At 39.4% G+C, this 17,537-nt stretch overlaps 1 protein-coding gene across 1 annotated transcript in view; it reads left to right on the top strand.

The window, feature by feature from the left end:
* Positions 1-17,537, top strand: part of nrxn1b (neurexin 1b) — a 582,675-nt gene that overhangs the window by 296,199 nt on the left and 268,939 nt on the right. The window contains exons 17-18 of the mRNA XM_051650892.1: positions 8,080-8,088; positions 11,103-11,109. Coding sequence (XP_051506852.1) covers positions 8,080-8,088; positions 11,103-11,109 — 16 coding nt within the window. The remainder of the gene's footprint in view (positions 1-8,079; positions 8,089-11,102; positions 11,110-17,537) is intronic.

Below are 17,537 nucleotides of genomic sequence, written 5' to 3'. Positions count from 1 at the left end.
ATTTTGAGGAAAATAATGAATTTAATCAATTTTGGAATAAGGCTGTAACATAACAAAATGTGGAAAAAGTGAAGCGCTGTGAATACTTTCCGGATGCACTGTACTGTCGCTGGAATCAAAGCATTGAAGGAATTTCCGGGTTTTATCCTCTCGATGATGTCATGGCTGAGGGACTTTTTCTGTCGTGCGTTTCATGACACATAGGTGTAAAGTGAGCAAGGCTTCATGGGATCTGAATTCTGTTTTGGACTCCTTTTGTTTGATTTTGGTGACGTTGTTGTGGCTGTGAGGCTTCTAGTTTTCCTACAGGCTGCAGTCAGGCTTTATGACTGTGCGTAGGCCTGCCTTTGTCTCTTATCTGAGTACATGAGGCCCAACCCTGTACAGTCACTACCATACACTATTTGTGGTCGTCTAGCCCCTACACCACTCCACCTAAAGGTTCCTGCATGTACAGACCTAAAACTTCTTCATCTTTGGTCCTGATTTTTTTTTTAAACAAACACACAGTAACACATTTGCTGCTACCAAGGGGCAGGGTTAGGGTGAATCGTTCGAGAGCTGTACAGCATGACGTTTATCATCTAGAAATGTCCAAAGTTTAATCTACTACAGCCACCTACAGATGACCTGTGCATGGTGCTCCAATTCTAATTATGGAAGTATACATGTTACAATAGCTGTTGAATAGGGTTGGGAAACGGGAAACGGTTATTATTTGTTACCGAATGAAAAAATAAAAAAAATACAAATACAAATAAAAGTTAAAAAATTAAAGGCTTTAAAAAATTTAATAAGGTGTATGCTTGAAACAAGAAAAAAAAAAAAAACCCACTTGTTTTCCCTTTAGGTTAAGTTTATTTTTCTTACCCCATAAGCATTTTATTTATTTTTTTTTTCTTGTTTTATCCAGAAATACACATTATTTTTAAGTATCTCTGACTTGATATTTTGGGCTCTATTTTAAATATGTGATAAGTCATACCCACAAAGTCCTTGGGCATGGCCATGAAGATTTTGTGTTTTCTAGGCGCAACTGGGTTTGGTGAAATTGCGCAAACAGAACAATAATAAGCTGGGTCAAGTGAAATTTAATTCTGAGGTTCTTCTCCAGTGATTGCACCGTCTGCATCCTATTCAGGGTTTGAAATTAACACCCACCAAATGCAGGTAAAAATCGGCCATGGCAGGTAACTCTGCCATTCTTACTAGCCACTTTGGCGGGTGACATATTTTCACAGTTATATAAAGCCACCCGTGGTCTTACCTAATGGCTTTGTCATTATAAATGCCACTGTTAAACAATGGTAGAACAATGGTAAACTTTCATAGGCAAGTACAATTTGAAGGGGTTTAAACTTCCTTAAATTATGGAAAAATTATTGACAAATTTTCCCCCTGCTCTATCCTACTTTTGTTCTAACTGGTGTTTGCCTTTGGATATTTTGTAGGTTACTTAAACCATCAGGCCTGTGTACTGCTTGCTGAACTCATATCATTCTTGTTTAAATAAAATGTAAAACTTATGCATACAGTTACAGTCTTCAGTTACCTTTAACAATTTTTGTGAGGTGGGGGTGTGGTGATGGGGGCATGGTCGTGTAAGGCTCGTCACCTGGGTTGTAATTATCTCTAACACCTGTCTCTAGTTATAGTGATGGAGGAGGGAGTCTTAAAAGCCGCACCAGTGCATCAGTTCGGGGAGAGAGAGAGTGCCCCGAGAGCAGGATCTCAATGTGTATTGAGTGTATTAAAAAGTTTGTTATCTTATTGAGTGTTGTGAAGTAAGTACGTGAATTGAGTGCATTAAAAATACAAGATGTTGAAGGCAGAAATAAAAGACTTGCCTGCACTGCTTCGTTGTCTCCTGACTCTTCTATTGCCCAAAAGAAACGAACCTACTACAGGGGGATTGTGGCTAGTGAAAATTCTGAGTGGCTAGTGACCTTGGAAAATTACAAGGCACATTGGTTGGTGAGACAAAAAGTTAATTTCAAACCCTGGTCCCATTATATAGTCCATTCCCTGTTAAGCACATTAGAACTCAGTAGTGTAAATGGGCTGAATGCAATGAATTAAAATAATACTATATAATAATAGAATAATAATTAATAATAATACTAATTAGAAAAAAAAATTGTGCATTAATTGCGTCCTTGTAAAATAACAGTGACAGTTCTTTTATACGCATGAAAAATGTGGTTCTCATCAGGATGCAGGCTTTGATGCAGTGAATGTAAGTATGATTAATCATACTGATCCAGTGACACACAAATCATGGCTAGTATTAACAGTGATTGTATCGACCTACCAGGTTAGGCTGTTGGTTTTTGCAAGCACTTAACTTCTACCGGTCAATTTTGCTTTAAAAATGTAATTCATTTATTGAAACACAAAAAAAGAAAAGAAAAAGAAAAGAAAAAAAATAAACCACTCATATTTCTAAATTCAAATTACACTTCAAACGAAGTGGTCAAAAAAATCCTATATAACCATCTCCCCAAATTCAAATATTTGACCCTTTCCAACTTCTTCCATCTGCTTTTTTTGCAGTGGCTTAAAAATCACTCTACAACAACAGGTGGAAAAAATATGAATACAAATTAGATCATAAATAGATTTGTAAATATAAAAATAAATCATAAACTCTTTTTTTTTTTTCATTTGTTTCATAAAATGGCTATAACAGTGATTGACAGGGACATAATTTGTTGTCTGTGATGAACTGGCCATCTGTCCAGGGTGTGTCCCTACCTTCGGCCAGAGACAGCTGGGATAGGCTCCAGCACTACCCGCGACCCTACATAGGACAAGCGGCTTTAGAAGATGGATGGATGGATGGATAATTTGTTGTTTTATTATATTTTCAGAGTTTGTACTTCATTAACACACAATACACCAACAGATGGCGCAAGCACTCCCACCCACACCCACTTGCGCTTTGCCCTGGCATGAAAAATGCCCTTAGAATTAGCGCTCTCATGAAAATTGGATAAGATGTTGTAGAGCCGAGGAGGGCGGGGCCGGGCTGGAATGAGACACACCCGGTCCCCAATCAGCCTGATGGGGTGCGCGAGGGATAAAGGCGGCCGGGGACGACAGTTCGAGAGAGAGAGAATTGCAGGCAGCTGTACTGTGTGTTTTCAGTTGTGTGTTTTGGTTGTGTTTTTTGGTTAATAAATTGTTATTTAAGTTGTCAAGCCGGTTCTCGCCTCCTCCTTTCCACTGAACCCCCTTACACTGGTGCCGAAACCCGGGAAGGAGGAGGGATTCCCGTCGCAGGATCCTCGACACTGCCGTCCACCCAGGGGAGCGCCGCTGCCGTCCAACGGGGGACGGAGTAGCCCGACTACCCGGACGCGGGGAACGGCCGCCGTCCGCGAGGTGAGTGGGGACGGGACTCCCCGACCGCCTGGAGCGAGGGAGCCGCTGTCAGGGGCGGAGGAGTGCCCTGCCGTCCCCTGGGAACGCGGAGGGGTCGAGAGAAGACCGCCGTCCGTGGGGGGAGGAGGGAAGCGACTCCCCGACCGCCTGGAGTGGTAGGGCCGTTGCCAGGGGCGGAGGAGAGTCACCACGGGACGCCGGGAACGCGGAGGGGCGTTCTGTCCGCTGGGGGTCGGAGGTCTGACTGCAGACCTCCACCCTCTCCGGCGGCTGCAGTCCGCCTGAGAGGGTGGAGTAGTGATCGAGGACCACGCGACGGCGCATCAGAGAACTGGTGAGTTTCTTTTTCTCTCTCTCCTCTCTCTCTCTCTGTCGCTCCGTGTTGGCCTTTCCCTCGCCATTTGTGTTTTTTTTTCTCCTCCTGTTTCCTCCCAGGTCGAGGAAGGCGGGGAGGACCCGCCGGCAGTCAGGGCATAAGGCACGCCCCCCCCCCGGAGAGGAAGGGTGGGGGGGATGTACGTCATGCCGGGGGCTCCCCGGCCTGAGGCAACGCCGGGAGGAGTGTAGAGCCGAGGAGGGCGGGGCCGGGCTGGAATGAGACACACCAGCCCAATCAGCCTGATGGGGCGCACGAGGGATAAAGGCGGCCGGGGACGACAGTTCGAGAGAGAGAGAATTGCAGGCAGCTGTACTGTGTGTTTTCAGTTGTGTGTTTTGGTTGTGTTTTTTGGTTAATAAATTGTTATTTAAGTTGTCAAGCCGGTTCTCGCCTCCTCCTTTCCACTAAACCCCCTTACAGATGTATAGCACGGTCATTACGAGTAGTGCTTTGCTTAGTGCGGTCATGAAAATAGAGCCCCTTATGTCATTTAGCTTCTCAGGTTAATCACTATTTTTTTAAAGGCTATTTAGGCATTTACTGAAAAAACACAACAAAATACTGAGTACAAATTTTTTTTTTTTTTTTGCAGTGTTTTGACTCGTATACACTATAAAGAGGTTTTGCCAGTTTACCTAAGAAATTTTCAGGAAATAGGAAATGATAAGTAGAAGAGGTGATGGGATCAGATTGAACTTGTACAACGTGTCAGAACACCGTCTCTGACCAACATAATCTTATGGGAAGTCAACAAATTGCTTCCAAATGTTCCAGTATTCTGACATAGACACCATTCTGCCAAGTTACTGACAAGTGCCATCTCCCATCAAAAACTTTCCAATTCAAGTGTATTTACAGAAAGTAATTGCATTTACATAATAGGTGATGAGCATGATTCTGACTTCTGAGGTTCCATTTTCCTACAAAATACATTTTTACTACACTGACAGTTTAGGTTTAGGGTTGGGGTTTGGGGGTAGAGTTAAGTAAATATCCATTCTTCTTCACTGTATTACATCATTTACAACTAAAAACAACTCACTTCAGAAGTGGGTAGTAAAGCGCTAAATTTAATTTAAGTATACATTTTTATATCTGTGCTGAACTATATCAGTGCCTACTCTGTAAATCCATGTAAACATTTGCATTAAGTGTAAATGCCTTTTGCTCTGCCGATTGCGTGCGTGCATGCGTGACTACTGGAGCGCATCTCTGCGTGTGCACACTGCCCAGTAACTTTGCGTTTGACAGATGCGGCACTTTTTCTCATGGACAACAGAGAACAATCTCTGAACTTAAATAAGCCTAACACGCTTCCAAATACAGAGATAATGTGCAGTTTACCCTTACTGTACTGAACTAATGATCTAAATCTTTTTACACTCAAAATACTGTAACTGAACTAAGAATCCATTCAGGACTTTAAAACGCTGTAAAACAGCAGAGGTATCCATTAATAAAGCACGATCTTGCTTCCTTTTATTCAGCATTATATATGATTTGGCCTGTGGAATATATATATATATATATATATATATATATATATATATATATATATATATATATATATATTATTGTTCACGTTTTTCATCCTAATAATTACTAGAAACTGGTTTCCAAACTTCTCTTCTAATTGACAGATTCTTCCAAATCTGACAAGCGTCCTTAAAGTGATAGTTCAGTCATAAATTAGTGTTCTGTCATTATTTCCCTGCCCTCATGTTGTTCCAAACCTTTGTGACTTTCTGTATTATGTGGAACCCGAAAGATGTTAGACAGAATGTTAGAGACTGACAGTCTCAGTGTCATTACCTTTTGAAATATGGAGGGAAAAAAACATACAGTGAAAGTTAATGGTGACTATAAGGTTAAAATTCTGTCTGACATTCAGGGTGAATGAAGAAAGAATTTACAATAATAGTAATTATTATTATTATTATTATTATTATTATTATTCTGTTCTACATGTTAGATGTAGGCTATATTATGTAATGGAATATTGGTGAGTAAATGTACATTGTTATATATGAAAGTAACTAGTTACTCGCTACTTGAGTATTCTTTTAATTGGATTCTTTTTTACTCTTACACGTAATTATTGACATCATTAATTATACTTGATTTAATTATGTTTTTCAAGTAATTGTACTTTTACTTGAGTACAGTTTTTGGCTACTCTACCCACCTCTGGACATTTTACCTGGAAACAGGAGCAAACACATGTCCATATGTTCAAAATCACAGTGCTTCAAATTTCGGTATGCAAAGACTGAGTTTTACCAAGTGGAGCCAAACCATGACCACTAGGCTTATAAGTGACCATGAAAATTTTTAAATCCACTCGAAACCTGACAGTGATCCCAAAATAGGAGTGATGTGATCATTAGCCTTAGCATTAAACCAGCAACTCACTAGCTATTTTTTCCAATGATTGTCAGGTGTTATCTTCATTAACATAATCACCGGCCAGCCAGCATTAGCATCTCTCAGTGGGATGTGTTAATCACTTGACTGTCAGGACTCCCCACTGAGTTAATGGCTTCAAAGACTGAAAAAATACATCTGGCTTGTTTGAAAAAAATTATTCTGTCACTGAGGCGGTGTCTTGTGTTCTCGTCAAGTGACCAATGAGCTTCTTTTGCTGAAGAATGGGCAAGACGTCAAGCTGATATGAATTTTTTCATCGCATTAGATTCTGTCATCAAGCTTTTTTCCTGCACTAAGCCATGAGAGATAGTTGCGGTGAGTTGCTATGTGTGTCACCTTTCCATTTTGTGTTTGGAAGTGTGACATACCTCAGACTTAAAAGTGCGAGATCTCTGTATAACGGTCTGCAAGTGTGACATACTCGGCCAAAATTTTGTTGACTGGAGTAGGCAAGTGTGGCACCAGCATTAGTCAGGATTCTTGTTGCCAAATTTTGTACATACTGAAGTTGTTCAGTGTTGATTTAGATATCCCAGCTAGAAGAACATTGCAGTAAACAATGCGAGAAAAAACAGCATTTTTAATCAATTTTTCAGGAACAGTTTCAGGATAACACAGGATCTAATCTAGCAATATATGAAAAAAGGATGTTTTATTCTGGATGATTTATTATAACACTTTTCTGAAAATGTTCAAATGTTAAGGCAGAATCAATTATCATAAGTTTTTTGGTTTGGTTTGAAACTAAAGAACAGAGCCATCAATAGAACATTTTGAATAGGTGGCTTTGTGAAGATGATGAGGAGAGCCAATAACAATTTCTTCAGTCTTTTCATAGTTAAGACGAAAAAATGTTTGTGACTGTGTATCATAAAAAAAAAGGGTAATTTAAACTAAGAGAGCTTAAAAGCTAAACAAAAGGAAACATATAAATGCTAAAGAGTAGAGGGCCCAGAATAGATCCCTGAGGGACACCAGAACTGACTAAACCAGGTTAAAAAAAGGTGAAACATGATTTAAATAAATGAGTAGCAATGGGATCAAGTATGCTAGTAATAGCTTTTGTAGGCGAAACCTGTTTATTTAACGAAGCAGGGTCTAGTCAAAAAATCTTTAAAGAGGAGAGCCAGAAAAAAAAAAACAAAAAAAAAACGGGTAGACAGAGAGGAAGTATAGAGGAAACAGAAGGTTTGGAAAGAATAGAAGGAGAAGTGTTGTCATGTTACATCTTGAAACAAAAAACAAAAAACAAAAAACAAAAACAAAAAAATACAAAATTGTGGTGAAACAGATAAGGTGTACAGTTAGGTTTGAACAATTTATTGAGAGTGCGAAAAATTATCTTGGATTGTTTTGGTTGTTTTCAATAATGTGAATGTGAATAGGCTGTACTTCCAGGATAATGGACATTTAGGCCAGAAATATGCCACCTACGCTCAAGTTTATGTGAAAACTGTCTTCATCAATCATAGATTGTCATTGTAACAGGGAGCAGAGCAAGAGTACAAAATGTTAGGAGATTTTTAAAGGAGCAATTAAATCAATAGAAGATACAAGAGCACTGATGAACAAACATATTTTGTCCTCTAGGGGATTAACAGAGGAAAGAAAATTGCATTTGAAAACTCAGGCAGATCAATAGATTTTACAGAGTGGGAAATACTTGGAAAGAAATACTGGAGCTTGGTAATTCCTAAATAATTGCTATATAGTCAGAAAGACCTAAGTCAAGGAAAGAACATTGGGAAACAAAACTACCATTTGCAACGATCAGGTCTAAGGCCATTAAGGTTACTAATGTCATTTGTTATGTGTAGGGAAGTAGACAAACTTATTCAATCAAAAAGAGATAAAAAAAAAAAGGTCCTTGGTCATACTAGAAGAGTTAGAATCAGTGTGTATATTAAAGTCCCCAAAAAATAAGGAATTTTTTTTTTTTAAATTGAGACACAGCTTCGAATGCAGATCAGCAAATTCACAAAAGAAGGCTTCATTTGGATTTGGAGGTCTATAGACTGTAACAAAAATAGTAGAAGAAGGTTCAGAAATGTTTAATACAAGACATTAAAATTATGTAAAAACAGGTACAGTCACAGTGAAAAGATTGTATAACAGAATGTAAATGAAGAAAATACCCCCACCTCTGCCTGAGAGGTGTGAAGATCAAACAATCCATAGCCTATAGGAGTGACCTGATTCAAAAGAAGACCATAATTTTGTTTGTGTCAGGTTTTGGTTGAGCACATACATTCCAGTTTCTTTTCTACAGTGATGTCAGACATAAGAAGAGTCTTGTTGTTCACACAGCGTGTGTTGAAAAATGCTGATCTGGCCAAAGACCAGGACAAAGAAGTATCCGATTTCGGGGCTGATAGTAAATATTTTTAAATCAACGCCAATGCTAGAATATTTTGCAACCTTGCACCGAAACACAGGTAGAGAGACTGCAAGGGAAGATGACTTGTGCCATAGTGAATGTAACAATCAGTCGCAGGATTCCAGCATTTCAGCAGTGATCATGTGTATCATTAAATAGATAATGGTTCAGTTTTAATTTCTGTAATTGCAATGCAGAATAGGGATGCACCGATCCGATACCTGAAGCTTTTAGACGGATCGGGTATCGGTCTGACGAGCCCGATCCAAATCCGATACTGTGTGTTAGTCATGTTCGTTACTGTCAAGCTCAAAAAATGACATAAAAGAACCATAAAAACACCATTAAAGCAGTTCATATAACTCGTGCATTTTATTCAAAGCCACTTGAACATGTGCGATAGCTCTGTGAACCGCAATAGGCTGTGTTTAATAAGTAAATATATAAAATGCACGTGCAGCTCCAGTGCATCAGTGAATGGTGCTGCTCTGTTTACACACACATGCGGCTATTTTTATCCTACACGCGGTATTTGAGCATTACTCACGAACAACATCTCAGATGTAGATGCTCAATAGTTTGGTTCATTATACTATGCATTTAGAATGGCACTGGAGGTGCTTTTTTTTTTTTTTTTAACCAGAATTTGAATAAGAAGCTAATTAAACTACTGTGAACTTACCTACAAACAGACACATACAGGACTTCATGGAGAGTTCAAAATGTGAAAATAAAAGCGTGAGGGTTTAAAAGTTAAAGGTGCACAATTGAGATATATTACTATATATTACTATTATAATATATTATTATTATTATTATTATTATTATCATTTGTTTACAAATTATAATAATATTTAAGCTGATTGGGTTCCAAAAAATAACTGTGAATGAAAAGTGAGCTGATATCTTACAACTAAATTGAACAAAAAAGAGATCTGAATCCTTTAAAGTCCAGATACAAGTTGTAAAAATTTTGCTGATGACTTATACTGGAATTACTGTTAACTTTGCTGCTACATTATCCAGTATACTAATTAATAATAAAGTTTTCCTTAATAAGCTATATATTTATAATGAAATAATGTGTAGTTAGAGGTTTGTGTTTCTTTACATATTAAAGAGCGCACCCAATTAGTTCCACACAATAATGTAAAGATATTCTAAACTGATTATGCAAAAAAAAAAAAACAATGGTATCGGATTGGTATCGGCCGATACTGAGATTTCCGATATCGGAATCGGATCGGAAGAGAAAAAGTGGTATCGGTGCATCCCTAGTGCAGAATACCTTAGAGATGTACTCAGGGAATTCACATCCGCTACTACTCCAGAACAAAGAAAATCCTGCGCAAGGCAGCAACAGGGATAATGCCACCAGACACTAAATAAAATAAAAACAGCAGTCCAAATTTGTAAGTAATAGCACAATTGATAGAGTGACTACAGTCCATTTTAAATCTGTGTTTCTTGGAATATCAAGTCAAGTCAAATATTTATTTGTATAGCGCTTTTCACGACACACATAGTTTCAAAGCAGCTTTATAGAAAATTATGCTGTAATTATGCTGTGGTGTCTTAAAAGTCCTCATTGTGTGATTCTAATGAATAACACAATTGTAAAAGCATGTCTTAAAAATTATTGTCTTTAGGCCCCAAGTGAGCAAGCCAAAGAAAACTGGGGCAAAGAACATAAAACTACATAAGAGAAAGGTAATGGAGAAACCAGGCTCACTTGGCCAGTTCCCCTCTGGCTAACCAGCATGAATAAAATGCCAATATTAGATATAAATTGTAGTACAAGTCTTATTTTATCTAAGTAAACTTGATTGTCTGTGTATTCCATTTTAAAGAGGCCCTATTAGGCTTTTTGGGATTTACCTTTCCTTTAGTGTATAACATAGCTCTTTGTGCATGTAAAAGGTCTGCAAAGTTACAAAGCACAAAGTCCACGCAAAAGGGATTTATTCTCTCCCACAGACAACATTGCTCAAGAACTACACAAAACGGCTGGTTTGTAGTCCAGCCATTTCTTCCGTAAAGTATCTACGTCACTATGTAACACATTTGCATAATACCCACCTAAGGGCTACTTTGGCCTGCCCTCAAACAAAGTTAGTAATAGCTGAGGCCAGCATGAGTTGGGTTCATGTTGTTGCCATGTCGAGAAGACGCTGTTTTCTTCACTGCAAAAGCAAAACCTCTTTGTTTGGAATTCCAAAGCCAGACGAATTGAAGTATCAGTGGTTAAAATGTATTTTTACCACTATTCCTCAGCAGTACAACCACAACCAATGATGGATTTTCAAGACGGTTACTCCTGAAAGATGGTGCAGTTCCCAGTTTGTTGGGACAATCTGGCGCTTCAGGATCACAACCTGTAAGTATGCTTGATTATTTGTGGATATTTTTGTATTGTAGCTACGGTGTACACCCAGTGCACAGCTGTAGGCCTCTGCTAACCTGCTAGCTAATGTTATTGTGTTGAAATAGTGTAAGGCTGGCACCGGAATGTCTACACCTAAAAGGCTCTGTGAGAACCAACGTCATACAACTCTCTCACAAAAGCTGAACTCTACACCTGAATATCACCACGTGTGATAAATTGCAAATCGCCTTTGCATTGTTTTACAAAGCTGAAATCTTCACCTGAATATCACCACAGTGTGATAAATTGCAAATCACCTTGCTGCCCCCCCTTCTCTCTCCCACTTCTCCCCTTCAACAGCTCTGGACCAACACAAAGACATAAGATTTATATGTAAAAATATAACAAATACCATGAAAACAAAGAATGCAACTGTATGTGTTTGATATCATTTAAGAGGTCTCTGTGCGACTGGTATAGTGGTCTCTTTCCCATGTTGATAAAACTAATGGTAACAAAGTTATAAGGTCTTTGCCAAATACTGCATAATTCTGGAGGTCTATCCCCCTCCTTGACCTACAATTGAAATGACCTCCTATATGTTAACAAGGTTAAACCCCAGGAAGTCAAGAACCCATTCACCCCAAAATTCTCATTGTTCAAAGGATAATACCATTTGGTACACAATGTTTATTCAGTCTAGATATTTAAGGAAAGTTGGCAGGAAGCTCTGGGAATCTGTAAGCAGATCTCCTGAACAATTGATGTGTGTTGTCGTTTTCACCAGGAATCTGTAAGCAGATTTCCCATGCTGTACCGCTGCATGTAGTTTTGTCAGGTATGTTTCTTTGACTTGTCTTTTATTTTTAGTAATGCTTGTTTATTCTGATCATGTGAAATTGGCTTTGATTTGAATTTCTGCAACAATGTTTTATATCCTACCTGACAAATAAATTGTTATTATTTGATTTATTCTGAATTCCTCCGAAATCATTACTGGAGCTTTAATATACGAGGAAGCCATTTAAAGACTCTCAGTTTGAATTTAAACCACTCAGGACAACCAGGTAGGACAACCACCTAGGACAAACCGGGTAGGATTTGAATTCCATTAGACCAGGGTAGACCATACTGGGGCTTAAATATAGGAGAAACCACTCAGGACAACCAGGTAGGATAACCACCTAGGACAACCGAGTAGGAGAAAGCCATTTAAAGACTCTCAGTCACTGCTCACCACCCGTCTTAACAAGTTGGATGGACATGACTAAGCGGCAATATCGTCTGGTTATGAGACAAGCCAAACCAGACGATATTAGTTAGCCCTACAACCGCTGACTAAGAACAGAACTGGCTATCCATTTTCGGGAGGTTTACGTAATTTAATAACGGCCGGCGTAAGTCTCCAAAGATCGAAAGGACAATGAATAGAAGAGGATTTAGAGTAATCAATAACCTAAAAATGTTAAATTAAAAGAATGATCAGAAATTAATTAGAGCTTAAATATAAATTAGAGGTCAATTTAAAATTGGAGTCAGATTAATATAAAATTGGAGTCAGATAAAGTGAATAACGGAATCAAATGTGTGAATTAACAATAATTGCTTTACTTCAGCGCTCAGAAAATACAGAACAACGCAGAGACCTTCAAGGGCAATTTATTGAAGTTCCACTCCGGAACGGATAGAAATGATCCCTTTTTACAATAGTTTTTCTAATCAGCTGCGGGCCCACTTTTACCTACAATTGTGTAGAATTATGTGATTGTTTGTCGTTCTTACTATCATGAATAGTGATCAAGTGTGGAGATGGATTTATTTTTACAAACTGTAATTTTACATCTGCAATCCACGGTAGTGCTCGGCTAACTTGCTATGTATTGTTATTGTTTTGGTAAGAGTTTACTATTCAGCTGTGGGCCAACTTTTACCTAAAACTGTGTAACAAAATGGTCGATCCCAAGAGTTTTATATAATTATATAATTACAAGCTGTAATGTTACGGCCTCTCTCCATGGTAGTCCACAGCTAACTTGCTCACTAATTCTCTAATACACCCGGTAAGATCCAACCGGGAGTAAGCCTCTGTTCTCTGTTCATATCTCAGGCAAAAAAAGTTTGGCTACACCCATTCCAGCAAAAGATAACAAACTTAGATGCACTACGTGTCTTTTACTTGAAGCTTTGTTAGGTTCACAAAAATCAATAGTGTACTTGTAAGAAAGCTACAAAATTAAAACTTACCACTGTGAAACTTCCTGCTCAAGTTGTGCTTGTGAAGGTGGTTGGGGTGATCGGCTTGTTCTTCCAAACTTTCATTATCGGACTCGAGCTCAAACTGGTACTGCCAAAACTGACGCCACTGTTACCGTAGTTACAATAGTGTTTACAGAGCTGCTCAGGAAGACTCAGGAGCTGAAACTCAGTTATGGTAAGGGGCGTTACATTTCCGACACACGCTCTACGTGGTTGACCAGTCACAACAGACTAGGCCAGCTGACCAATCAGAGCAGACTGGGCTTTTTGGAAAGGGGGGCTTTAAAGAGACAAGAGCTAAATCAGAGCGTTTCAGCCAGAGGATGAAGAGAGGGGAGCAGCAATGTACAGTATGAGAAAAATATTGTGTTTATTTTAACACTAAAGCATGTAAACCTATTCTAGTAGACCCCCAAAATAAAATTATGAACCTGTAAATTAGCATAATGTGGGCTCTTTAAACTGTTTGAAACTTTCTAAACAAAAGTTTGAAACACATCTTGAGATTCCTGCATTCGGAATTGCTATCCATCCAGCTGTGTTTGAATACAAGTACATGTTCTCATCTTGTGCTGTCGCTAATGTCAAGCAAGCCTGAGTGTGGTTTGTTCTCTACAACTGCCTGTTACCTATACAGCAGGACTTTGCTTACTGCCCCCTGTTGAAAACAGGTGGTATTTCAAGTTTGAATTGTTCTGTTGGTTGGAATATTACTGATTACAGTCCGGGGACATGATTAATTGTGTTAATTTGTTTAACATGTTATTTTTTATATAATTAATTGCACTGAATTTACACATTAAATCAATCAATCAATCTTAAATATGGGCGAAAAATATGTAGATTGCCGAGACTATGACGGAATACTTCGAAATAAGGTGAAAATGGGATGACAATGATGTTTTCATGATGCAGGCAAAAAGTTGCCATCGACTGCCCTCAGGTGTTTTGTTAGTTATGATAGTACAGCTGTTGTAATAAAGTTTTTTTTCTTTTTCTTTTGTGAAACCCAAACTCTAAACTATTAAACTCTGAATCCAGCCATATCTGGAGATTTAAATATGGAGACCACAGGCCCTATTTTGCATGGTGCAGTGTTATTAAATACGTCATATGCGCAAAATCATTGGGCACGGCTAAGGAGATTTTAAAATTGCCAATTCATAAGAAGTTGGTAGTAAAATGGGTTGTCTGCAAAACATCAGAAAACAATATTTAAAGTATAGATAATTTGAGTGTTACATTATGTTGCACAATAACTGATGGTTAGTATCTTGCATTAAAGCATGTGAATGTGAATGTGACTTTTTTGTTTCAAACTTTGTGTAAAAAGACCTTTATTTCTGAGAGAAAGTCAGTCGCACACACACACACACACACACACACACACACACACACACAAACACACAAACACACACACAGAGAGAGAGAGGGAGAGACATCCAGTAAAGAGCCTCCAGCCAAAGAGTATAATATTTCTGGGATGACATAGTATTTAATGACTATAGCAGATCACCATCAGAACTGGGGTCCGTTTGCCACTTGCTAATTACCCCCCACCACACAGCGCTGGCAAACACACAACATTCTGGAGGCGTTTAAGGTTATTCCACTCAACAAGCCAACAGTGGTGCTCACAAATAGCATCTGCAGTTTGATGCTTCGCTGTGTTGTAAGCTATTAAAATCAGTTTCTTCTGTATTGTTTAATACTACAGAGCTATTTGCAGCAGTCTGCCGTAAAGGAAAGAAAAATCACAAGTAAGAGCTCTTTCTCAATTGTTTCTCCTAGATAAACATCTCCCATCAAATTATCTAAGCTATATGCTCTGGGTAGACAATTGTAATTTTTGTCTGTTTTTAATTATCCTAAAGCCCATTTTATTCATGTTGCTATAATCACATATTAATTATTTATAATGCATTTGTATATGAGTCATTAGTCATTAATAACTTTAGAAGACACAAGTTGATACTTTGCTCTCAAATACTAAAGTCATACTTAGCTCTCAAACATAATTCATGCTTGTGTTTATTTAAATTTGTCAACGTCATTGTGACGAGGAGGAGGCTGTGGCCGGGCCATACGGATGGGATCCTGGCAACTGAGTTACCCCAATCAGCCGGGAGGGGGATAAGGAGGAGCCGGAGAAGCCAGTTCGAGTTCGAGTTCGAGATGTACTGTGTGTGTGCATCAATGTTTGGTTGTGCTGAAAAGCAGTTTTTGTGTTGTATCTGATTAAAAGTATTTGTGACTGTTCACCCGGTTCCCGCCTCCTTTCCGATAAGCAAAAGACCTTTTTGCCACAGTGGTGCTGAAACCCGGGACTTTGGAGGAGGACCACGCTGTCCTGGAGACCTCGCTGTGACTCAAGAATGTGACACCAAGGATACACGATCTGGTGGTACTGGAGCAGTTCGTCAGCAGGCTACCGATGTGGTCTGCCAGGAGGCGGAGGAGCCCGTTGCCGACCATCAGGAGGCAGCGGCCATGGGACGGCTGAGCGAGTCCAGTGCCATCACCCGGCCACACTGACGGAGGTGTTCCAGCTGGCTGAGGACCGGGTGGGCGGCATAGTCGGGAACTGGAGTTTTTTTATTTTTCTTTTCTCTCTCTCTCTCTCTCTCTCTCTCTCTCTCGGGCTCGCCCGCTCTCTCTTTCTCTCTCCCCTCTCCCTCCCCTCGTCCTACTCATGTTCCCAGGAGACAGGGTAGACCAGCCGGCGGCGGAACGGCTTGAAGGGCAACACCTCCCCTACAGGAATGGCATTGGGGGTATGTGACAAGGAGGAGGGCGTGGTAGGCAATAAGGATGGACGCCTGGCACTGAGTTACCCCAAGGGGGTAAGGAGGGGGATAAGGAGGAGCTGGAGAAGCCAGGTCGAGAGAGATTGATTCATGCAGAGCTGTGTGTGTGTGTCAATGTTTGGTTGTGCTGAAAAGCAGTTTTTGTGTTGTGTCTGATTAAAAGTCTTCGTGATTGTTCATCCGGTTCCTGCCTCCTCCTTTTCCGATAAGCAAGAGACCTTTTTGCCACAGTCATTGATGGGAAACACCTTTGGTTCTTAGGTGTTTTGTACTTTTACGGTGCTTGCTTGTAATTTTTGGAGCACATTTATTGTATCGAAAAGAACTGTATACATCTTGCTCAAAATGTTTCTTTTGTGTATCAGTAAAAAAAGAAAGTCATATAGGTTTGGAGCAATATGTGGGTAAATAAATGATGACAGAATTGTAATTTTGGATTGAACTATCTCTATAAGTTATGTATAAGATGGAGATATAAGATCTCCAAGAAGTCGTCTGAGATCTCCTCCAAACAGCAACCTCTAAGCAAAAAAAAAAAAGAAGAAAAAAAATGTATTTCTGTTCTACTGGAAATATGTTATATACAGGTGCATCTCAATAAATTAGAATGTCGTGGAAAAGTTCATTTATTTCAGTAATTCAACTCAAATTGTGAAACTTGTGTATTAAATAAATTCAATGCACACAGACTGAAGTAGTTTAAGTCTTTGGTTCTTTTAATTGTGATGATTTTGGCTCACATTTAACAAAAACCCACCAATTCACTATCTCAAAAAATTAGAATATGGTGACATGCCAATCAGCTAATCAACTCAAAACACCTGCAAAGGTTTTCTGAGCCTTCAAAATGGTCTCTCAGTTTGGTTCACTAGGCTACACAATCATGGGGAAGACTGCTGATCTGACAGTTGTCCAGAAGACAATCATTGACACCCTTCATAAGGAGGGTAAGCCACAAACATTCATTGCCAAAGGAGCTGGCTGTTCACAGAGTGCTGTATCCAAGCATGTTAACAGAAAGTTGAGTGGAAGGAAAAAGTGTGGAAGAAAAAGATGCACAACCAACCGAGAGAACCGCAGCCTTATGAGGATTGTCAAGCAAAATCGAATGGACTAGGAATGGACTGAGGCTGGGGTCAAGGCATTAAGAGCCACCACACACAGACGTGTCAAGGAATTTGGCTACAGTTGTTGTATTCCTCTTGTTAAGCCACTCCTGAACCACAGACAACGTCAGAGGCGTCTTACCTGGGCTAAGGAGAAGAAGAACTGGACTGTTGCCCAGTGTTCCAAAGTCCTCTTTTCAGATGAGAGCAAGTTTTGTATTTCATTTGGAAACCAAGGTCCTAGAGTCTGGAGGAAGGGTGGAGAAGCTCATAGCCCAAGTTGCTTGAAGTCCAGTGTTAAGTTTCCACAGTCTGTGATGATTTGGGGTGCAATGTCATCTGCTGGTGTTGGTCCATTGTGTTTTTTGAAAACCAAAGTCACTGTACCCGTTTACCAAGAAATTTTGGAGCACTTCATGCTTCCTTCTGCTGACCA

This window comes from Myxocyprinus asiaticus, chromosome 23 (genome assembly GCF_019703515.2).
Source record: "Myxocyprinus asiaticus isolate MX2 ecotype Aquarium Trade chromosome 23, UBuf_Myxa_2, whole genome shotgun sequence".
Classification (NCBI taxonomy): domain Eukaryota; kingdom Metazoa; phylum Chordata; class Actinopteri; order Cypriniformes; family Catostomidae; genus Myxocyprinus; species Myxocyprinus asiaticus.
The sequence above is the reverse complement of the archived record's forward strand: the minus strand, read 5'-3'. Positions and strand labels throughout refer to the sequence as shown.